At 40.3% G+C, this 23,470-nt stretch overlaps 1 protein-coding gene across 5 annotated transcripts; it reads left to right on the top strand.

Moving 5' to 3' along the window:
• Positions 1-3,089: 3,089 nt before the first annotated feature.
• LOC138165090 (cell division cycle 7-related protein kinase-like) lies at positions 3,090-23,433 on the top strand. 5 transcript variants are annotated; one of them, XM_069093238.1, is made up of 11 exons: positions 3,092-3,277; positions 3,474-3,557; positions 5,048-5,183; positions 8,837-8,930; positions 9,024-9,166; positions 10,114-10,360; positions 11,018-11,113; positions 11,935-12,113; positions 17,417-17,499; positions 19,992-20,141; positions 21,638-23,433. In XM_069093238.1, the coding sequence occupies exons 3-11, from the start codon at positions 5,089-5,091 to the stop codon at positions 22,009-22,011; spliced, it is 1,461 nt and encodes a 486-aa protein (XP_068949339.1). In that variant the 5' UTR covers positions 3,092-3,277; positions 3,474-3,557; positions 5,048-5,088; the 3' UTR covers positions 22,012-23,433. The 5 variants fall into 5 exon arrangements, with proteins under 5 accessions (XP_068949340.1, XP_068949339.1, XP_068949342.1 ...); XM_069093241.1 differs by having other exon boundaries at positions 3,093-3,277; positions 10,114-10,203; positions 11,020-11,113; XM_069093240.1 differs by having other exon boundaries at positions 3,096-3,277; positions 10,114-10,252.
• The last annotated feature ends 37 nt before the right edge of the window (positions 23,434-23,470 follow it).

The raw sequence follows: 23,470 nt of genomic DNA, 5'->3' as shown, positions 1-23,470 counted from the left end.
CTTAGAGCAGTGTTTTCTTCAAGGCCTGGCTGAAATCCAATCTCCTGCAGGAAGCATTTCCACCATCCTATTAATTCTAGGGTCTTCCCTCTTTTAATTAGTTCCTACTTTTCCTGTGTGCTTAGTTTGTTTATATATATGTGTGTTTGGTCTTTGCTTCTTCCAGCTCCTTGAGAGACTGGCTTTTGCCTCTGTATCCCCAGTGCTTAGCATAGTACTTGGTACATAGTAGGTGCTTAAACAAATGTTTATTGATAACTCACTGACATCTGCCAATTTTTTTTTACTACCCTTGACGTAGTTTATCTGGGCCCAGGGATTTAAACTCAAGGACAGCTAGTGCTCTCAGTTTCCTCTTAATTGTATTTATTCTGTCCTTTGGGGTCTCAAGATCATTATTCTTCACAGAGAAAACAGGCAGAACAAGAGACGAGCAGCCTTACCTTCTATCTCCAGCTTTTAGCTTCATTCTGTCTGCTCCAAATAGCAGCTTTATCCATTATAGAAGAAGCTAAAATGCTAAAATTAAAGCTAAGAAGCTAAAAGAAGCTAAAGAATGCTAAAATTAGAAAGAATTAGCTAAAATTAAATTTAAATAAAATTTAAAAAAATAAAAAAGAAGCTAAAGAATGCTAAAATTAGAAAGAAGCTTAGCTAAAATTAGAAAGAATTAGCTAAAATTAAATTTAAATAAAATTAAAATAAAATTTAGCTAAAATTAGCTAAAATTAGAAAGAAGCTTAGCTAAAATTAGCTAAGAAGCTAAAATGCTAAAATTAGAAGAAGCTAAAATGCTTCTTCTGATCCCTAACGTAGCTTTAAAAAACAAACTAATACCTTTGTTAACGTTAGCATTCTTTGTTAAACTCAACTCTTTCTGGGCTTTAAGTACTATTGACAACATGTATAGGACACTTCTAGGCTTTTATGTTCATCCTCTGTTTTCTTGCTTCCATCTTTGTGTCTTTTAAAAAGTGATATTGGCCATTGAGTTCTGCATCTGTCTGCGTTGGTCTTTTTGGATAAACCCACCTTTTCCCATTCGTGGTGATTGTCTCCAGCATTGCACTCTTGCTCCCTTCCTGCCCCCCCAGGCTGGCTTGCCCTGTGGCATTGTGGGGCTTGGCCTCCTAGTTACCCTTCCTCTGAGCCCTTTGGGAACTGCGAGTGCACGCCAGACTTCTCCTAGCTTCCCTCTCACCAGTCCTAACGGAAGAGAGCTCCTTGGTTTCCAGGGCTTCTGTTATTTTTACTTTGACCCAAAGTTCTTCCTTATTGATCAGAATCAAGTCCAGAACCAGTACCCATGGTGGTTTTTCTGCCTTTTGAAAGATGAAATAATTGTTCAGGCAGTCCAAAAAAAATAGCAGCTTCTCTGTTTTTGACACACTCAGTCAGCTGGCCTTTATTAAATGCTTGTTATGTGCTAGGCACTGGAGAAAAATTAGCTAACATGTATATAATGCTTTCATGTACTTTTTGCAAAGTACAAATATCATCTTATTTGGTCCTCACAGCAACCCTGGGAGATAGGTGCTGTTATTTCCCCCATTTTACAGATGAGGAAACTGAGGCAGACAGCCTTGCCCAGGGTCTCTCAGCTAGTAAGTGTCTGAGGCAGTGTTTGAACCCAGGTTTCCCTGACTCCAGGTTCAGCCCTTGAAGTTCATGCTGGTATTGTCCTGGCTTTGTGCCATACTGAGGTTAGGGTATACCCTAAACTTCCTTTCTGCTTATTCTCAGTCCAGGTAGGCCAGAGTATTTAATTATTCATCCATTTCTGCTTCTATTTAGTTTCTTTCCACTGTGCTTTCCCCTCGGATTCCTAGGTTTTCTCCCGTGAATATATCTTTTTAATGCACAACGCTACTAAGTTCCCCTCCCTGTTCCCACCTTCTTTTTAAATGAAAAAGCTGGCCTTATAGAAGGTTATCATGGGTCCCATCCCATCCAGACTTAGGGATACTTCTTTGGCGGATTCTCTGCCTTGCATGAGGAACTCTAGAAACTTTGCCTCTTAAAGTGATATTAATTACTAGGCCGTTTATCTGGATGTCTCCTTCACCCATATCCCATTCTACCTTGTAGTCTCCTTATTTATTTAGCTATTGTCTTCTCCCTGTTAGATTAAAAGAATTCCTCTGGCCTGAGAACTGTATTTTTTCCTTCTGGGCACAATGCCTTGAACACAATAAGTACTTGATATATTTTGTTGGATTGAATTCTACCAGTTGTAATGCCGCATGTCAGTGCTTGTGGAAGATTTTTTCCTTCAGTTATTTCCTACTTAGGACCTGAGTTTATTGTTTCTAGAACCACATAAAATGGCAGAATCCACCTTTCAGTTCCAGGCTGAATGTTAGTAACACAGGGAATGTTCACATATTAGAGATGAGCACATAAGTCCCTTTGGCTTTGTGATCCTTAAAGGCCACCGTTTGTTTGTTAGTATTGCCTGGACTTTGGCTCCATTCTCCATGCTATATCCTCTCGTCTGTTCCTGCACCCACCTTTGGCTACTCTACCAGCATATTAGAATTCTATAAAATTGTGCCTGGAGAATGGTCAGAGTGTTTCAAATGAATGATGCACGTCCTTGCTACCGTTTTCCCAAACTCCAAACTATCATGACAGCTTTAAAAGCTTTCTAATTCCTGGGCCAAATATTATAATGGCAGGTCTAAAAATGTTGGGGGCAGCTAGGTGGTGGAGTGGACAGCACATCAGGCTGGGAGTCAGGAAGACCTGAGTTCAAATCGACTCTGAGACACTTGACATCTACTAGTTTCGTGACCCTGGGCAAGTCACCCTGGTTGCCTGAAAAAAAAAATGTCTTCCTATGACAGTCTTTCTTTACTCCTGCTAAGGATTTTCATTATATCGTAATTGGTATAAAGGCCTTAAATTCCTTTAAGACCATCTTGGCAGTTCTTACAATGCACATTGCTTGGGAAATTTTTCAAGCTCCTGCTGAGCACTAGTAGTACTCATCAAAGGTACCATCGGGGGCACCCTAGATGGGAACGGTTTTCTGAATCTGCAAGAGCTCGTACATTTCAGGGAAAGAAGCTCAGTTTTCCAAGAATGTATCATGTCCTTGTCACGCCATCTAGTGATAAGAACACAAAATGTCCTTGGTTATTTGCTGACCTGAGTTCTTTTGTGCCGGACCCAAAGTAATGGTGGTGTGATTATGTTTAGCTGATCAAAAAGTAATTGAGATTGAAGTTGTGTAATTCTAAAACTGTAAATTTTGTATGAAAATTCTACAGCCTGCGTAAGTTACATTTGGGTAAACATAAATTTATATAATTTCCTGTCAGTTTCGTAAACTGTTGTTGTTTGTATATCTAAGCACTTGGGTTTTATGATTCATTTCACCGGCTTCTTTAACTTCAGGAAATATGTAGTAAATCTACTTTGGTTAATTGAGTGTGACTATAAATGCTTTCAAATGTTTATTTCCTCAACAGGGGTTGAAAAAGATATTGAGAAACTATATGAAGCAGTACCACAGCTTGGTAATGTGTTTAAGATTGAGGATAAAATTGGAGAAGGTAAATCTGGGACTAATTTTGAATTTAAAAAAATGATTCCTATATTTTTTCAGATGTGTATGTTTCTGGTACCCATTATTTCTTATTGAAGACATTCCCTTTAATATTCCTTTTTAAATGTTAAGAAAATTAAGTTATATTATTAACTTTGACATAGTAACAGGTTTTGTCACTTAGTTGAATTTTTACTTTAAAGAGTTTTTATTAGCTTACTTTTAAGTTGGAATGAAACACATTAAATACATGAAACTGAATTATGTGTATCCTTTCAGTGTTCCCTTCCAGTACATTAATGAGCACTCTATTAAGTCAAAATACACAAATCTGTTTAATATATGCAAATGTCATAGAATTTTTAAAACATTTTTGTCATATTAACATAAAACCTAAAATGATGTAACAAAGGAAATCGAGTTTGTATAGTAACAATAGCATAATGTTAGTAATTATTTAAAGAGATGCTGTGTGTAACCTTGAGCAAGTTACTTAACCCCAATTGCTTAGGGGCGGCCAGGTGGCTCATTGAGTAAGAGCACCGGCCCCAGAGTCGGGATGACCTGGGATCGATCCAGGCTCTGATACTTAGCACCACACCCAGAAATAACTGGCCATGTAACCTTGAGCAAGTTACTTAACCTCGATTGCTTAAAAAAAAAATAAAGAGATGCTGGATGAATCAGGAAACCTATTTACAGGGGAAAGGGAGTGGGCCATGAATCAGTCTGGAAAGCAGATTTGAAAAGGGTTAAGAAAGTAAAAAGTGTGTTAGTGAATGAATGGGTGAAGAATAAATACTTAGAGCATGAGGTGAAGGTGGCAGGACTATGAGATTAGAAAATGAGAACATGATATCTGTAATTAGTTTCTAAATATTAGGGTAGAGAATTCTGTTTAAAAGATTAGATTTTTTTTTTTTTTTTTGCTTTTGGGAGGGCAATTGGGGTCGAGTGACTTGCCCAAGGTCACATGGCTAGTTTTTGTGTTAAGTGTCTGAGGCTGGATTTGAACTTGGGTCCTCCTGACTCCAGGGCCAGTGCTCTATTCACTGTGCCACCTAGCCGTCCAAAAGACTAGATTTTTAAATATCATTCTTAATTTTGCCATCAAACCCGTGTGGTTGTCTTTAGGGAAAAAAACTAAAACATCCCAATTTATCAAACCATTAGAATGAAATATTGGTGTTAACCTTGGAAATATTGATATAAACCTAGTTGTATAGATTTGCAGAGGTTTATGGGAACTTATAGCACACTCCAAAGCAGTCTAGGGGAAGGAAGAACTTATTCAGAATGGAAATATGCCATATTTTACTTTTCATTATGTTTACTGTAATCTGTTGATAGGCTCATTACTGATAAAACCAACTTTAAAAACGGATGGTTTGTTATAATTTTGTGTACTTAAAATATCTTTTGCAATTTAGCATTTTAGTAGGGTTTTGTTATGCTTGCAAAAACCAGATACTAAAGATTTTTTAATACCTTTCGCAGGTACTTTCAGCTCTGTTTACTTGGCCACTGCACAGTTAAAAATGGGACCTGAGGAGAAAATTGCTCTGAAACACTTAATTCCTACAAGCCATCCTATAAGAATTGCTGCTGAACTCCAGTGTCTTACTGTGGCTGGGTGGGTAATTTAGAATCTCCTTGGGTTACATTAACTGCAGTTTAGAAAAGATCTTTGAGGAGGCTACAACAAGGATGACTGACCAGGAGCCTGGTTATGAATTGCATGATACCCTCTAAGACCCTGCACCCTTGGATCTCATCTCTTGGTGTCGAGGTTGGCAACTTGCACACAGTCACTGTTGCTTTTTGCAGTGATAGATCTCAGTTCTAGGCTGTTCAAAGAGGGTTAAACATGACCTTAATGGTCACTGACCTTATTTTCCTAAAGCAAGAATTAATAAATCAGTTATTTTAAAATGGTGAAATCGTAACTGTGAATTCTTATTTATTTCTAGCAGATCACCTTGCCTTTACTTTTGCCATAGGAAGTGGGCTGTCTGCTACATCTTTCTCTTCACTTGACTGCATAGTTCAAGTCCTCTCTCCTTCCTTTCCTGGTATCTTTTACTCTCTCCCCTTACACTTTCAGACGAGTACAGATCTTCCCATCTTAAAACAGTATTTATTTGATCCTGATATCCACCTTCTTAATACCCTGTTTCTTAAATTAGTGACTTAAATCCTCTGTCTCTGTTTCTTCATTACACTTCTTCTGTGTCCTGGCTTTCATCCTTGCCACTGTACTGACCCTCTTCCCAAAAGTCACATGCAGAGCAGCTTTCTGGCCAAGTCCTTTTTCCAGCTGTCATTCTCTGTGGTACCTCTGCTTCATTTGACATTGTTAGTCACCTTATCTTCCTGTGGCTTCAGTGGTGCTGGGTCTTGGATTTCTCCTTTCTCCTGCCAGTCTTGTTTTGATTGCTCTTCTTTTTCCTGCCTCTTAATGAAAGATATCCATCAAGATGTGGTCCTGTTCCCTTTATGTTCTCTCCCATAGACAACCTATTCTCATAACTTAAATATTAAAACTCTGTGTGGATCTGTGTCTTCAGCCCTGGCCTCTCACCCAAACTCTCCTAGCTGTGCAGTGTATGTTTCCATGGGATGTCCTTATAACACTAAACTCACCATATCTGACCCTGAATTACAAATCGGTATCCTTCCATTCACAACACTGTTCCCCAGCTCATCCAGGATAAAGCAGGAGAAGTCATCTTTGAGCCTCCTTTCTACTTTCTATATTTGATTTATGAATGAGCTCCTGGCTCTTCCTCCCTCCTAAGCTCAGCTTTCTTTTCATTTCCACTGCATTCCCAGACCTCTTCACTTTATCCCCAAATTCCTTTCTAACTGGCCTTCCTGTCCCCAATGTTTTTGCTCTCCAATTCATTGCATGTCTATTAGCCCCAAATTAATGCTGCTAGAGGGTGCTTTCACTCGGGTATTCCCTGACTAGAAAACATTCCTTGACCCTCCATCATCCATAGGATAAAAGTGTACATTCTTCAGCCTGGCATTCAGCTCTGTCTACATTCTGATCCCAGTCGGTGTTTCTAACCTTCAGTCCTGCTGTTCTTCTGTGCTGAACGTTTGACTCAGTATCTTCACTGTCTTTTCCTCCCGTCCCTCCAAACCTCTGCCCTTTAAAAAAAACCTTCTCCCTCTGCATCTCTTCGGCTCATCCTTTACAGCCTGCTTCCAGTTCCCTCCTCTCGGAAACCTTTCTTCTGAGGACTTCAGAGCCTGGGTAGTGCGGCCTCTCCCTGAACAGGATCCTCGTCCACCGCATCCTCGACAGATTGTCATCCAACCTCTGTTGGGAGGCCGTTGTTGAGATAGCGATCCCAGGCAGCCTTGGGCCACTTTTGCATAGTTTTAATTATTAGCATGTTTTCTCTTCTGTTGAGCCTCAGTCTACCTCTCTGCAGCTTGTACCTGTTGCTACTAGTTCTGTCCTTTGGGACCAGGCAGAACCTGTTCTTTAACTGCTTGAAGGCAGCTGTCAGCTGCTGGTGCAGAGAAACCTCTGCGATTACCTTCTGTCTCTTCCATAAATATCTTGTAGGAGCCTGGTTGTTTGCATATTGTCTCTCCGGTTAGACTGTGAGCTCCCTGAGGGCAGAGACAGTTTCTGCCTTGCTTTGTATCCCAGCTGGATAGCACGGTGTCTGGCACATCGTAGGCACTTGACTTGCTCTAGTCCCTTCCGCTTTCATTATCTGTTCCAGCTCTTTAACTGACCTTTACATTAGGCCTCCTTGCTACATCCTACTTGTCCCCTTCCGGGTGGCGTTCCAGCTTGCCAGGACAAAGCCAGGATTCACGTACTCCCTCCACCAGCGTGGATATCAGCCCCTCTGTAGTGCAGCAGCAGCCGCCTTAGCGGAGTGAGCCTGGAATCCCTCACCTGATAGACAACATGCTAGACAAATATCTAGTTGGGTCCGCAGACAGCAGGCGCCTTCTGTCACTGGGTCGAGCCTCGGAGCCTTTTTGGTTTGATAGGACTTCTCAGAGCTGGTGCGCCACCCAGGCCACCTTCATGTGAAAATGAGGGATCTGAATAGTGCTTTCAAACCAGATGTGCCTCAGAGCACATACAACACCCCAGATGTATTGGGGCAGTTTCTGGCCTTAATTGAATTAGCTTCTCCGGTTGTGACTTCCCCTATTTCCTGTCTTTCCTTTCCCTCCTTCACGCTCACATTCTGGCTTCATTTCTGTTACTCTCCTGAAGCTGATGTACTCAGAGTCCCCAGGTATAGTCTAATTCATCTCCACGGATCCCTCTGCCTTGACTATGTCTTCTCCAGGTAGCTCTCCTCCCTCCCCCCGCCACCGGGTGGGAAGTTCTCAGAGATTGGAGTTCTCTGAGATTGGTGCTTCTTTCCTTGTCCCCAGTGTGTCTGTCACATTACTGTGAACATGATAAACAAATGAACCTTGAGAATTTAGGCTTTAAAATACTACACTTGAGAGTCTTTTAAATACAAGTATTTGGATTTTATAATTTCTTTTCAATACCTATGTTAGCTTGTAGCTTTCATAGTTTTTTCCAAAAGAAAAAAATTTGTTTTTATGTATTATGGTTTACTGTGAGAGGCTTTGGGGTATAGAGAACCGTCCTTCAGAGAGGAAGACCTGTGGGGCCCTGGGCAAGTCACATCACCTCCTGGTTCCTTGAGTAACTTCCTGAGCCTCAAAGCTCCTCGAAAAGAATGCCCTCTGGAGGGGGCATTTCCTCATTGGGGAAAGCACCAAGCTGGGCCCTGTGATTTCCTATAAGCTGCTAATTCAGAGTAGGAATTGGAGAACTGAAGTGAAGAAGAAAGCAAAGTGGGGAGAATTGAAGTAAAGAGTAGGTGACTTGTTAAGAATAACATGGGGGTGGCCAGGTGGCTCAGCGAGTAAGAGCACCGGCTCCAGTGTCAGGATGACCTGGGGATCAAATCCGGGCTCGGATACTTAGCACCACACCCAGAAATAACTGGCCATGTAACCTTGAGCAAGTTACTTAACCCCAATTGCTTTAAAAAAAAAAAAGAATAACATGGACATGTCACCTTGGTTGTAGTTCCATTAAATCCCAACCTTGGCCACATCTTTATTGATAAAGGTTGAATGTCAGCTAATCTTGCATTGCCTAATGCATTGTGCTTCTTATTTCACATTAGTCTTTAAATATAATTTATGCTTTAAAAAATTCCATTTCTAAACATCCAACAAGGTTGTACAGCATTCTGATTTTTCTTTTTTTTTTTTTTCCTCTAGGGGGCAAGATAATGTCATGGGAGTTAAGTATTGCTTTAGAAAAAACGATCATGTGGTTATTGCAATGCCGTATCTGGAACATGAATCCTTTTTGGTGAGTCTTAGGGTTCCTTATGTTTAAACAATTTGTTTTTTAATTGGAGAATAATCATTTATTTATTTTTATTTCTTAAAACATGTGTTTCAGGAAATTTTGAATTCTCTTTCCTTTCAAGAAGTTCGAGAATATATGTTTAATCTTTTTAAAGCTTTGAGACGCATTCATCAATTTGGGATTGTCCATCGAGATGTCAAGCCCAGCAACTTCTTATACAATAGGCGCCTTAAAAAGTGAGTGTGTAAAGTGAATAGATAAAGTCCAGGTGTTGGCAAGATGTCCCATGTGGGCTCTGACTTTCTAGGTAAAGGTCTGTAGCAGCAATGGAGACATACTGCTTTTGAAAATGCATGTTGAAAACTTAGTGAGAAAACAAAGTTTTCACAGTGAAACAGTCTGTGTCTATAAAAGGAATTATCCATTATACTCAAAGCAATAAAAAACAATTTAAGAAGAAACAGCTCCAGTGTTCAAAACTGGATTTAATGGTAAATAATTCATTATTAGATTGGTGAGAGTTTTCAACTTGGGGCTTATTTTTTGTTTATTTTATTGATGCTGACTTTGGCTGGGTAAGAGTATGTTACAGGCTGCACATGTTTCTGTGTGCTGATAAATGATGTGATTATCATAACACATTGTTTATGACAGCAAGGCTAGAACATTTCTCGTTTGTGATTTTTGCACACATCTGACTTGCTTTTTGCCATTCTACTTTCTTTAAATCAGAATCAGATTCAGCTTTTTGTGTAGTATTAGACTACATATTTTTAAAGCTTTTAATGTGGAAAGTTCCTAGTATGACAGCAAGCTAGAAACCTTATGATTCTGCTGCTATCATCAGAAAACCAAGAATCAGACCTCTAGGTAGAATTCACCCCTTTTATGCTTTCACTCTTGGCTTTAGAATTGAGAAAGGCAGACGAAGAGCGTGCTTCTGGAGCCCCTCTGAGCGAAGGTCTCTGTCATGGCTTATGATAGAATTCTTAAGTGATATTGCTAAGGAAAACTTCTTCCCCCTTTTCAGGAAAGGAAATATGACCAGGTATTGATTACTTGATAGTGGCTTGATTCTTTACAGATGTGGTTAGATAAACATAGAATAGGTCATATTACTGCTGACACTTCTGTTGTTTGAGCTGCTGCAAAGCTAACCTGTGTGCCCAATTCTGTTTCGTAGGTATGCCTTAGTAGACTTTGGCTTGGCCCAAGGAACCCGTGATACAAAAGTAGATCTACTCAAACTGGTCCAGTCGGAAGCCCAACAGGAAAGTTGTTCACAAAATAAAGCTCCCATAGTCAAGGCAAACAAGGTTTCAGTGAGTGTCCCAGCACCAAAAGCGCTATCTCAGTCATCCACTCAAACAGCTGTTAAAAGGCCCTACTCACACGCACAAATTCAGACTAAACAAGGAAAAGATGGCAAGGTTCTACCCCTTTTTTTGTTTGTTTTTGATAACTTTGTACTGTTTTTAAAGTGTATTTTTTTTTCATCCAACAGGGGGGGATATAACACTGAAACAATACTTGGTGATTATTTTACATTTGGTATCTGTCTTCAGCTGACAGCATTTTGATAAGATTTGTAGTGAATTATTTTTGTTATTTTATGACATTTGAGATTTAGCTCCCAGGTTTATAAGCCACATTCTGGTCACGTGTATTATAGTACGAAGTCACATGTTTTCTGTATGAAACAAAATGCTTGATTTTTTTTCCCACTTGTCGTAAAAAACATTGGTAAGGATTCTTTTAAAGAAGAAACAGTATTTGCAGCAAATGCAGAAAAGAACGTTTCTCTAGTGTCTATCTCCATTTTAGCTTCACAGCAAAGGCTCACATCCATGCAAAGGATTTTAGGCCTTCTTTGGGTCCACTAGGGGGCTGGGGGCTTCTTTGTCAGGGGTTAATGGCTCTGTCCAGACTATTCTCTTCTTTCACAGAAGTATTTTGGTGCCTCAAAATGACTTGCTTGCAGCTGTTTTTGTTTGTCCCTTAACTCTTTCAAAACTATAGCAGAGGAAAGCTGGCAGAAAGTATTACAGATATAATCCTTATTGTCCTTGTTTTTGTTGGTATTGTAGGAGGGATCTGTAGGCCTTTCTGTCCAGCGCTCTGTTTTGGGAGAAAGAAATTTCAATATACAAAGCTCCATTTCACATGAGAGCCCTGCCGTGAAAGTAAGTAATGCCGATCAATGAGTTACACACACCAACAGTTTAGGGACTTAGACCTGGTGTTAGTCATTGTGAAAAAAGCTAGAATTTTGTTGTGCCCCAGAGATGGCTGCTTTGGATCTCTGGCCCAGACTGCCAGGTCTCCAGATTTATTTTGCATTTTACTCATGAAGTGATTCAGATGGTTTGGTATCTAGCTGTTGCTACAGTTAAAGTGAAGCTGCTTTCTTCATAGACCATGTTTACATTTGGCACTAAGTAAATAGTCATTGGTTAATTGATAGTACATTTTTTCTGGTTATGTTTTCAAGTGGTCTACTTGAAATTTGGTAACAGAGCAGGGAAAATAGCATTTTAAAAATGTAAAAGATTATGGTTGTAAATATTAAATTTTCAAAAATTGGCCCAAGCTCCTGGTTCGAGATATTAACATTAGTAATATCTGTAAGCTAGTAACCCATTCTCTTTGTGCAGTCTGTGGTTCTGAAATGGAGCTAGACACGAGAATATTCCCTTTCCTATTCCCCTCTATCAGAGTTACAAAGGCCTCCAAGAAAATGAGAGTGGCCCTTTGCTCATGTAACCTAATGTGATAGTTCAAAGTATGACTTAAATAATGTGTCATCATCAAAAATGGATTTTATGAAACTGAAAGACTTAAAATCTTTTATCAGACCAGAGTGGGCTGCATTGTAATCTGTAGTCATAACCTGGTATTCACATTGTGACTTTAGAAGTTATATTTTGGCACCAGTACTTTTGATATAATACTTAGAAACATCCAAAACTAGACAACAATGTAACTTTAAAGTGTTTCTTTACAGCTCATAAAGCAACCTAAACCGATGGATGTCACATCTAGAAAGTTAACAACAAAAAAGAAAGTTGTTTCTACGAAAACTGTGACCAGTAACCTAGCGAGGAAAACTGCTAGCACTTGCCCAGCTAACCTGACCTGTGACTGTTACGCAACAGATCAAGTTTGCAGTGTTTGCCTTTCAAGGTAACGTGGTTGAAGAGTGTTGTAAAAAATCCCTGCTTGGGCATCTGGCAGGTTAGAGATTGTCTGCAGCAGCTTGGTGGGCAGCATAGTAAGGAACATAGAGGACACAGTACTGAGGTCTCAGTGCTGCCCCTGTGCTGCCCCAGGAGCGGAGCGATTCCTTGCAAGACAAACAAATGATGACCGTTTTCATATGGTGTTCATTTCACATGCATATGCTATTAGGAAAACATTTTTTGCTGTTATATGCAAATAGTTTGAAAGGAGAATATGGCTTTTTTGGAACCATAGAAATTCACAGTTGACTTGCTGACATAATGATTTTCTGCCTTCCTCTTTCATGTCCCTTCCCCTCACACAGAATAACTAAAACCAGGTGATGCTGCTCTGAAAAGCTGGGCCCTTCTGTGAACCTGGGAGGATGGAGTTATTTGGAGATAAATTGTCATCTAGTCTTTAACAACTCCAGAATTCCTAGTAGAAAAGTGGGACAGGATAAGATTTTCATGAAGTAGAGGAATATTGTACAATTGAAGTCCAAAATGATAAGTCCTTAAGAAAGCGTGAGGTGAGCGAGAGCACTTTAAGCTTTTAGGCTTTAAAGCTTTGAGCACTTTAAGGAGGACGAAGGAAAGTCTTGTGCAGAAGATGACATTGGAATAGCCAGAGATGGCAAAGGAAAGTGGGCCAGGCATGGGGAAATTCCCCGGAGCGCATTCACAAGGGCAGAAAACTGGACAAAATTGGGAAGTAACCAGCACGTACTGGAACAAGAAAGAGTAGTGTGAAATAAGACTGGGAATATGATACAGCATTTGCTGATATTACCAGGTGAAGGAAAGCCAAGGTAATAATCTGATTTCTCCGATAGGTTGATAGACGTGGAAGAATCACATTAAATTTGAATCCCAGCTCAGTTGTATCTTGGAGCAGGTCACTTACTCTTTAGGCCTCAGTTTCCCCATCTGTAAAATGAGGGCTTGGGACTGAATGTTTCCTCAGGTTCTTACATCAGTGGTCTCAAACTCAAATAGAAAGGAGTCCCTCTGCTGCACATCGACTTAGAAAACCACAAATTAGCATCATCCGTGTTATGTTGTGTTTTCACTTCTTTTGTTAAACATGTCCCTGTTACATTGGAATCTGGTGGGGGCCAGTGTGATGCCTCTGATTTAAAGCTCCAGACCAGTGATAACTGCCCTGCACAAGATTGCTTTCTGTTGGAGAGGAGAGATGCACCATGTGCATGCATTTTTCAAAGTATGTAATTGGTAATTGAACAGTTATAGTGCAGTGAACTTGGAATGGAGCAAAATGAGGGGAGATGCTCCTGAGGAGGGGGCACCTGAGCTTAACCAAGGAGGAGCAGGATTCGAGAGGAAGGCTTCCAGGTGGGGGGCATCTGGTCGAGTGCTTTGGAGGCAGGAGATGAACGGTGGGGGTGGGGAAGATCCGGGAGGCCATTTTGGCTACATCGCAGATTTTGTGAAGGGTGATAAGGTGAAGTAAGTTTGGAAAAGAGACTGGAGCTAGATTGTGGAAGGCCCTAAGGACCAGACTTAAATTGGAGAGGTTAGCTGAGGAGGATTCAGGAAGAAGATGAGCTTCTGATGTTGACAGGGTATCTGGGGGAATGTTCAGCGTGATTGGAGTTTGGGAGATACACTTGCACTAGATCTATGGGGATGGGAGTCCAGCTGCACAGGGATGATAATTAAACCCATGAATGCTGATGAGATCACCAAGTGAGAAAGTGTTGACAGTTTCAGGTTGTGAAATTCCCTGGGCTCTGTGCTCACAGCTCATGCTGGGGCTGAGTGATCTATTTCCAGCCCTTCTGATTAGCACTGGTCATTTTCATGAGAACAGATCCATCCCAGAAGGGGCATACTGACGTCTGCAAATTAGCAGAAGCCAGTAGTTAGCCTAATGCCCACTGCAGTTCTCTCCCAATACACACAAACGCAGCCGGACACTCAAGTTCCTTAAATTTTAATGTAACATTAAACCCAACAAAATTGGAACGAGTTGCCTTGAGAAGTAGCGAGTTCCTTTTAGTCGACATGCATTTCTTCAGGGCTCGCCCGCCCATGTGCCGGATGCAGGTGACTTTCCAAGAGGCTTTGCAGTGTAGGCTGGACAGCTGTTTATTAGGGGTAATAGAGGCCATTCCCTTTCTGAGGTTCATTCCATTTCTGTTTTCTCAAGAATTAAAAGAGAATAGGATCAAGACACTTGAGTAGGAGGTTACTAAGGAACTGCATGGAAAAGGGCCTGAAAGCCCAGTCCGAAGGGTGAGAGAACCAGGAGAGAGTTCTGTGAGAGGCCAAAGGAAGAGGTTTCCAGGAAGGGGGTGATCAGCAGTGTTACAAACTACTGATGGCCACAGGGGAGGAAGACTGAGAATGACCACGGGATTCACAGCTTTGGAGATGGCAGGTGCCTCTGGGGGTGGGGCAGGTGTGGGTTAGCTGGGTTCAGTGCTCAGGGCACATCCAGGTGGAGATGGACAGCAGGGAGTTAGCTAGAGCCCAGCAGGTAGAGTGTAGCAGACTAGATTGAGTGGGGTGTTATCTTGGTTATCTTTGACTCCCTCCTCTCTTCTCTCACTGGGAGCTTCTCAATTCTTTCCTCTCTCTTTTACCTGCCATGACCCTCATGCAGGCCCTTATTCCTTCTCTTTGGACTTTCATGGTATTTTCCTAACTATTTGCCTCTCACAATTATTGTTAAGTTAGGAAATCCTAAACTTGAAAATGCCATATAAATGTAAGTTAGTATTAACAGCAGCAGTCATAATAACTGAATTCCTACTCTCCAGTCTTGTCTCTTTCCATTTCCTCTTGTATACTTGGTTATTTCAGTGGATTGACATAAATAGTACTCCCTCTGGTGAAGATTGCAGCCCATCCAAGTGTGTCCATCTTGTGTGGCCTCTTAATCTTATTCTCCTATAAATCCACCATAAATGAGAGCTTTGATACCAGTTTTCCTGTGTTAGTCCTCTATTGTGATTTGTTGTCATGTGCTCAGACTTACAAACTTTCTGAAGTACCCTTTTAATTATGTTACTCCCTTGGTTTCACATTGCCTAAGAAAAAATTCATACTCTGTATTATCTGACCCCAGCCTACCTTTTTCTGTGTTCTGACTAAATTAGTTTACTCACCACTACGCAAACACACCTTCAGTTTTCTGACCTGTGAGTTATTAACCCATAATGGTAGCAGTAATTTGCAGGCCGTTGGACACCCAGAATGTTCTTGTCCATTTTCATTTCTGCCTCTCAGTCCTGTCTATCCTTTAAGACTGAGCTCAAGTGTTTCATCTTTTATTTAGATCAGACTAATCAGAAGTGATTTCACATATTTTTGAACTCTAAAGCACCTCGTATGTCTTTTATGACATACATATGTGGAAGGAACATTGGGCTCTCACAATTTCCTTCTCTGTAAAATGATTTGATAACATCTAAGGTTCTTCTCATCTCTAAGATTCTGTGGGTTCTTATCTTGTATCTAGGAAGTGACCATAAAAGTGAACATGTCCTCCTTGCCTAGTAGATTATAAATTGCTTGGGGAGCCTTTGTCTGCACTACCCTGCTTGTAGCAGGCTCATACTGCCATGGCTCTGTGATCTCATCTGTGTGGGTATTTGCTCCAACAGTGCTGACTGCAGCCCATTCCTGCTTCCTTATCATCTGTGACTTTTGTCATGTGCTCCAGTGGGAGGTCTGTCCAATGTGCTGAAGGCTTTTGGTCTCTTCCTGACATCCTGAGGGTAGTGGTAAGGGAAGCAGATGTGGACTAGTCACTAGTTATCCTAACTTTCCAGCCTTTCTGCTCCCTTGTATAAGTGCTGCATTGCTGGCTCTCCTCTGAATGTGACATTTCCTCTCTGACCTTCACCCCATCCCGGGATTGTTTTGTCTTTTCCTCTTCACCTCTCAGAATTCTTGGCTTCTTTTAATCTTCAACAACAATACTCCTCTATGGGGTATTCCTTCTCTCTCTACCACTTAGTAGAGATTTTCCCCACTTTACATTGCTTTTTGTTATTCTTATTTGTAGATGTTATATTTCCATAGTTAGAAGGTAAGCTTTCTGAGAGCAGAGACTGTTTTATTGTTGGTTTTGGGTCCCTAGCATCCGGGAGAGTGCCTTACAGGCATCTAAGCAGTATTTATTAAATTGAACTGTAACTGGATCTTTTCTTTCACTTATTTGAGGACTATGAAAACAATCCATTTCAGTTTTCCTCAACACATTTATTGACAACCTATACTGCTGTTGTATTTCTGTATTCTTTTCATTGTATATTTTGTTTTTGCCACAAATAGCAAAGTTCTCTACCGTTCTTGAAATGGAAACCAAAGCAAGAATGGATAATTTAAATCTGTAATGACAGAATATCATTTGAATTTTACAGGAAACAAAGTGGATTAATTTGAGCTTCATTTCTTCTTGTTTTTTCTACCCATTTTCTAGTAGAATAATAAAACAGGTGAGCAGGAAGCTAGCAGCAGGGGAAAGAGAAACAAGAGGCCTGAAGAGTGCACATATTGAATGATAAGGAATTAATTACTTTGCTTTAGTTAAAAATCAGTATAAGTTATACCACAAGAAATCAAATGTTTCATTTTGCAATTTTCAGCAAATACTGTTAGATATTCAGCAAGTATTTTTTAGTTGTTCACTATGTACTGGGCAGAAGGAAGAGATACAGTGTTAATTATGGGATAACTTCTACTCCCATGGAACTTATCATGTACCCAAGAAAGAGAAAAAATATTCACAAATCATGAAACCGGTTATAGATACACAATTCTAAAATACAAATTAGAAATATCATAGAATTTTAGAGCACGTCAGTGAGGGATTGGTTGGCCAGCTAATTCTTTATGGACTACATGGGGCTTGGGCTGGAATTCCTTCAATTTGTTTCCTTAAGTAGACTAACATTTCCTCTAGCTTTCTTACTTACCCTGTTGAATGAGACCGTTTGTTCACTGATTGTGCCTTAGTCACGTTGACTTAGTTTGCGTCAAATCAAAAATAATAAGTTTGGGGTGTTCACCTTAATTAATGAGCTTTTAAACATTTCATAACCAGAGTTAGTTTTTCCTCCCAGATTGAAGAGTATTTGTGTTCTGCCTGCTTTGAGTATCTGAGATGCTTCTAAAAAGAGAACGAAATCTTAGAAAACAGATTGTACAGTAATAGAAGACTTACCTTTACAATAATAGGTGGGAATTGAGACTGCAAGAATCTTAATTTGGAAGTGTCTTTTTCTCTTTTCTCAGGCGGCAGCAAGTTGCCCCCAGAGCTGGTACACCAGGATTCAGAGCACCAGAGGTCTTGACCAAGTGTCCTAATCAAACTACAGGTGCGTAATGTTGTAAATCAAACACCTGTTCACCACATTTGTTACTGTCTAGCTGGGTTCTTTTTTTATGTATTTACTAGAATTATTTTGTGATTTAGGATTTTGACCCCTTTTGCTTTTCATTAAGTTACATAAGTAATTAGTTCTGTTAAATAAATTATCTCTGAAGAAAAGATATTGTGTACTTAATAACAATTTTTTTCATCATTGTATAGAATTCATGAAATATATTGTTGACAAATTGATTGCAGTGAAAAGAACAGTTGGCCCTCACATTAAAAGTTAATACGTTTGTATCCAGAATTCAGAACAAGTGAAATTTTGGTTTAGAGACTATTCAGGGGGCAGCTAGATGGCACAGTGAATAGAGCAGTGACCCTGGAGTCAGGAGGACCTGAGTTCAAATCCAACCGAAGACACTTAACATTAGCCATGTGACCTTGGGCAAGTCACTCAACCCAATTGCCCTGCCTTCCCCCCCTCCAAACAGGAAAAAAAAAGACTTCAGGTTTTCTTCTGATTGGTAGTTTTGAAAAATATGCAGGTTTGACTGGTTCATTTTGTTGTTGGTGTAGTTTTAAAAATATACTGTGTAATAGAAGGTTCTGTGTGGGGTTTAGAAGAAATAGTGCAGTTTTCTCCAATATTTTCTACACTATTTACTTTGTTTTTGATTCCCTTCTAAGATTCCAGGGTAGACATTTAGATGGTAACCCCTGCTAAGAAAGAGTATTGTCCTTTACCATAGAAAAATAGCTGTGAATAAATGAATGGCTCTCATTCCTGTATTGTTTTAGGATTTAGAAAACACTCCGTATGTTGATTTTGCAAGTCAGGTTGTTCAGAATAACCCCCATTTTTTTGGATAAAGAACATAAGGGAGTTGACCAAGGACACAATCAGTGGCATTGGAACTGAACCTCCGATGCCAGTCTTTTTTTGGCTTCCATATGCACAAGTGGGTCAGCTCAGTGACATCCAATGAGATTCTGCAATTACAGATTTACAGGCCCCTTTGAGAGGGCCTGGAGTTCAGCCTTGGCTGAGACACAGAGCGTTTGGTGACTTGTCCAGGGTCACACAGCTTGGAAGGCTCTGAGGCAGGATTTGAACCTGCTAAATCATGATGCCTCCAAACAAGTAATATAGAAATTAAGGTTTGAAAAGCTCTTTGTTGTACATTAGTTTCTTTGATCCTGCTCACTCACAGCCCACCCTGCATTGCATTTTAAGCCAGTTACTCAAAAGAAACTTGTGTCCGGTGCATTTTGCAGGCTGCTGTGATGGTGATGCTTGCTCTGTGCCAGTCACTGTGTTAATAAGCACTTTACAGATATCTCTCTCACTTGATCCTCACAACCCTAGAAGGGAGCTGCTGCTTTTACCACATTTTATAGGTGCGCAAACTAAGACAAACAGGGTTAAGTGACTTAAGAGTCACCGTTAGCAAGTGTCTGGGGCTGGATTTGAACTCAGATCTTCCCGACTCTGGGCCTTGTACTCTTATCTGCTGTACCACGTGGCTGCCCCAAAGACCCAACATTTTGCAAATAACAAAGACAAAATGACCTGGTTGGAGAAACACTGAAAATATTTATTCTTTAAGGCTTCGCTAACTGAATCCTAAAGAGAGAGCCAAATACTTGGAAAATATGGAGCTGTTTGGGTTCCTTTTTAGTCCAGGGCCCCAAACTGAAGTCTAGATTAAAAAGCAGACCTGCATTTGATTGCACTGGCTGTGAGGGGCAGTGCTGTCCAAGGGAAGGGCATCTGGCTCTGAAGTTTGATGGTCCAAATTCCAATCTCCCCACTGTCACTTGCTGCATGACCCTTAGGGAAGTCAAGAGGGTCAGTCTCTGGCTGGCCTCAATGGCCTCTAAGGATCTTCTCAGCTCTGGGTCTGTGAATTATGAGGGCAGAAACTATTTTCAATTAAACACAGGGTTATTTGGGTAATGGTAGTTTAATATATTAGAGCGTACACTAGAAATTTGTAAGAAATTCATGGAACATAAACCAGAAAGATTAAGATCAAACATAATCACTCCTTTTACAACACATTTTAGCCATCTTGAAAATACACTATTTTTTATAACAGAAACAACATTCTTCCTGCTATTAAAAAAGACACAAAACCCCACATTGTTAATAACAGTGTCTCCTGGTGATAACTATCTGGTCGTGAATCTTTTTTGGAATACCATGGTCTGCTGAGCATCAACCTGGTGGGTGCCATTGTGAAAACAATATAGAGACGGCATTTTTCTGGGGAGTGCATCTCTGCCCTAGTGGCTGTTTGTTTTATACAATTTAGGTGTTCTCCAGGTTATACAACTTGATCTATTCAAGTCCCCCTCGATCGCCTTCAGATTTCTGCTAATCATTTTTTAATGGAATATTGATTGTATTTTAACTAAGTGTCTTTGTATTTTAAGCTGAGGATACAGATGACAAAATCATGGCGTGATTTTAAGTTTCTTTTTGGTTTGTAGCAATTGACATGTGGTCTGCAGGTGTCATATTCCTCTCTTTGCTTAGTGGGCGATATCCATTTTACAAAGCAAGTGATGATTTGACTGCTTTGGCTCAGATTATGGCAGTTCGTGGATCCAGGGAAACTATCCAGGCTGCTGAGACTTTTGGTAAGCAGATTTAAGTTATCTGATAATAAATTAGTACATGATTCTTTAAAACCTAGCATATGCCATGTTCTTGAAAATGTTTTGATATACCCAATTTTAGGTAATTTTAGGTAAAATCTTAGTTTCCACAAGTTGAAAATAAAATGAAGAGCCATGAAACTGCAACCTCCAAGATTCCATTATCTTTGAAAAGGTACAGCCACTGTTTTTCTAAGGCCGATCATTTATGAAGTAAATGGAGAATGCGTGTATTTTGTTCAACAAACATAAAATATAGAAATTTGCACTACAGTTATGAGCAGACTTTTAGTCCAATAGAAATATTTTTGGAAATATCCTGTACTGTATAAGGTAACTTGCACATAGTATTCTACACTTAAATGTGGCTTATTTGTATTTTGGGAGTCAGCATCCCAAAACTGAACTTCTTAGTATTCTGGTGCAAACAGGACTTAGCAGGCCTTCAAATGAATGTTTATCATTTTGTTTGGGTTGGATAAAATAAGCCTCCTGATTGTTCTCCTAGATCTTCTGTTTGAAATTATTTTTCAGTTCAGCCAATGTAAGACCACCAGTCACGGAATAACTCTAGGATATGGGAGAGCCTGTCCAGAGCAAAGTGTGGGTAGCATGCTTTTACTATCAAAGTGACAGCGCTGACCTGTCAGCATGGCATGATGACATTCTTTTTATCCATCAGACTTCAGTTTTACTTAGGGATGAGAACAGAAGCCCCTTCCTTCATTGTTTTTAAGAGATCATTGATGACTGATGAGAATATGATGAAATGATTCCTAAGCCAGGGTTCCTATAGATCTATGAGAGTTCTCTGGTGCCAGGTGGGTACGAGGCAGGTAGCCCTTTAGTCTACACAGCCAGATTTAAAGCAAAGAGATTTTCGGAAGTCATTGGTCTTAATAAAGCCTTCTCACTATTGTAGCCCAGGAGTCCTAGGCCTTCAGCACATTCTACATCTGATACTATGTAGATGAACTTGGACAAGTTGCTGTTTTCTTGGGCTTTGGTTTTTTCATCTGTAAAATGAGGGAGTTGTACTAAATGTCCTCTGAGGTCCTTCCAGCTCTAAAGCTCTAATAATTCTATGACCTTGTCTTCTACTTCCTTATAATAATAATTAGACATTTATATAGTTCTTTTAGACTTATGTACATTATCTCATTTGATCCCCACAACCACCCTGTAAAGTATTTACTACAGACATCATCTCCATTTTATAGATGAAGAAGCAAAGACCCTGAGAGTAAACACTTGCCCATGGTTACACAATTAATAGGTGTCAGGCATGATTCAAGCCCACACTGAACACCTCCTGCCCCCTGAAGAGAGAACTCAACCTTATTACAATGCACTTCTTTAAACTTCATTCAGTATTTGTTTCCTTTGTAAACGTCCTGAATAGTGCTACATACATGGGCTTTCCTTGGGGGAAACGGTCCTGGCATATCCAAATAATTAGAGACAATTTTCTCTTTTAGGCAAATCAGTATTATGCAGCAAAGAAATCCCCGCGCAGAATCTCAGAACCCTCTGTGAGAGGCTTCGGGGCACTCCCAGTTTGGATGTTGAAAAGCAAGATGACCATGCTCATGAATCTACTCTGTCATTGAGAACTGACCAGAAACTGAAGCTGCCTCTCCACATGGAGCATCCAGGGAGCTCACTTCATGAAGATAGCAGGGGTGTCTCAGAAACTCCCATGAATGAGCATCAGGCCAGTTTGAAAGGCTGGGATCGAGTCCCTGATGAAGCTTATGACCTGCTTGATAAACTCTTAGATCTAAATCCAGCGACAAGAATCACTGCCCAGGAAGCACTGGTCCATCCTTTCTTCAAAGAGATGAGTTTGTGATCACCACACTTAGTTTGGCATTTATTTGGTTGTTGTCTAATGGGAAATAAGTTCATTGTCATTCCCTGAAGCTTTTGATTAGACACCAGACCCTAGTAGGTAATGGGGGAAAATTTGGTCTCATAACAAGTATAATGTTTTCCATATCGTCTTTATGCCATTTATCAGAAAACTGCTAGAACTTAAATATCCCTGAAGTGATTGTGGATGGTTCCATGGACTGGTCACATGACTTGTCTGGTCAGATCCACTGGAGTAGAGATAGAAGTGGTTCCTCCAACACCCAGGTCACAGGAACACAAGCATTTAATTGGTTCGCAAGTTAACTTTTCATTTGAAAGACTGAGCTGAAATTGGCCTGTGAAGCTTCTTTATTCGTGGTCACCTTTCATGGAAATTAAAGTCAGTAAGAAGAAAATTTTAATTTGGTAAGATATCAATTTTAAATTGTCATAATTTTTCTGTTTTGTGGAAGTGTTTCATGGCAATTGCCATCTTTTTCTTGAGAATGTTTTTTCTTACTCTATGCCCAAGATTACACATTCTTTTTGGTGTGTATATGGTACTTGTCACCAGGACCTCAGGGTATGTTATTCATTAGTGATGGACGGAAGTAGATGTAGGTCCAAAACTGGTGATCACAGATGAAGAGGTGAAGTGAGTTAACTCAGAATGGCAAGTGGGAGGACCATGGGACCACAATGAAAACCTTTGAGTTTCATCGTTTTTTCTTCTGATGGTAGCCAAAGGCCTCAGACATCTACGTTTTCATTATCCTGCTTCTGACATATGGTGGCTCCAGTGGCATATGACCTAGGAAAAGGTGAAGAGAAACGCTGACGTGGCCCCGGTGGGAAGGGCAGAAGGGACCCCATATCTGTGCACATTTTTTTTTTTAAGCAATCGGGGTTAAGTAACTTGCTCAAGGTTACATGGCCAGTTATTTCTCGGTGTGGTGCTAAGTGTCTGAGCCTGGATTTGATCCCCAGGCCATCCCGACATTGGGGGCCGGTGCTCTTACTTGCTGAGCCACCTGGCTGCCCCAGCACATTTTGTTTATGTTCCAGTGTGGATGATTCCACACCGAGTTACGAGATAGGGATGCTGCTGGAGCTTAGGAATCCACAGGATTTACCCACTTGCTAGTTACCTTGTATTTGTTTCATTATGAGACCTCCACGAGGAAGAAGGAAACCTTCCTTGTTTGAACAAGGAAATGACTATCTCACTCACAGCTTAGGGGATGTGTCTCGTTCCCAAATGGATGACTAAGCTCTGGGGGTTGTTTACAGAAACTACCACCTTATTGGTCTTAACGTCTTCTCATGCGGTAATTCTTTGAGAAAAAAAAACCACCTTTGAATGTGAAATTATATATTTGTATGTCTATTTAATAAAGAGTTACTTTTAGTATTTTTATAATGCTGCTGGACTATTTATTGGAAGTGAAGGGTACTTG

This window comes from Petaurus breviceps, unplaced genomic scaffold, assembly GCF_028583685.1.
Source record: "Petaurus breviceps papuanus isolate PSGF00001 unplaced genomic scaffold, PetGlider_PUasm1.0 207, whole genome shotgun sequence".
NCBI classification, from domain to species: domain Eukaryota; kingdom Metazoa; phylum Chordata; class Mammalia; order Diprotodontia; family Petauridae; genus Petaurus; species Petaurus breviceps.
This window is presented reverse-complemented; position numbering and strand designations above follow the sequence as displayed.

Coding starts and splice junctions, on each gene's coding strand:
- LOC138165090 (XM_069093238.1), top strand. CDS start 5,089: ATGGGACCTGAGGAGAAAATTGCTCTGAAACACTTAATTCCTACAAGC. Junction 8,931..9,023: donor TGGAACATGAATCCTTTTTG/GTGAGTCTTAGG, acceptor CATGTGTTTCAG/GAAATTTTGAATTCTCTTTC. Junction 11,114..11,934: donor ATGAGAGCCCTGCCGTGAAA/GTAAGTAATGCC, acceptor GTTTCTTTACAG/CTCATAAAGCAACCTAAACC.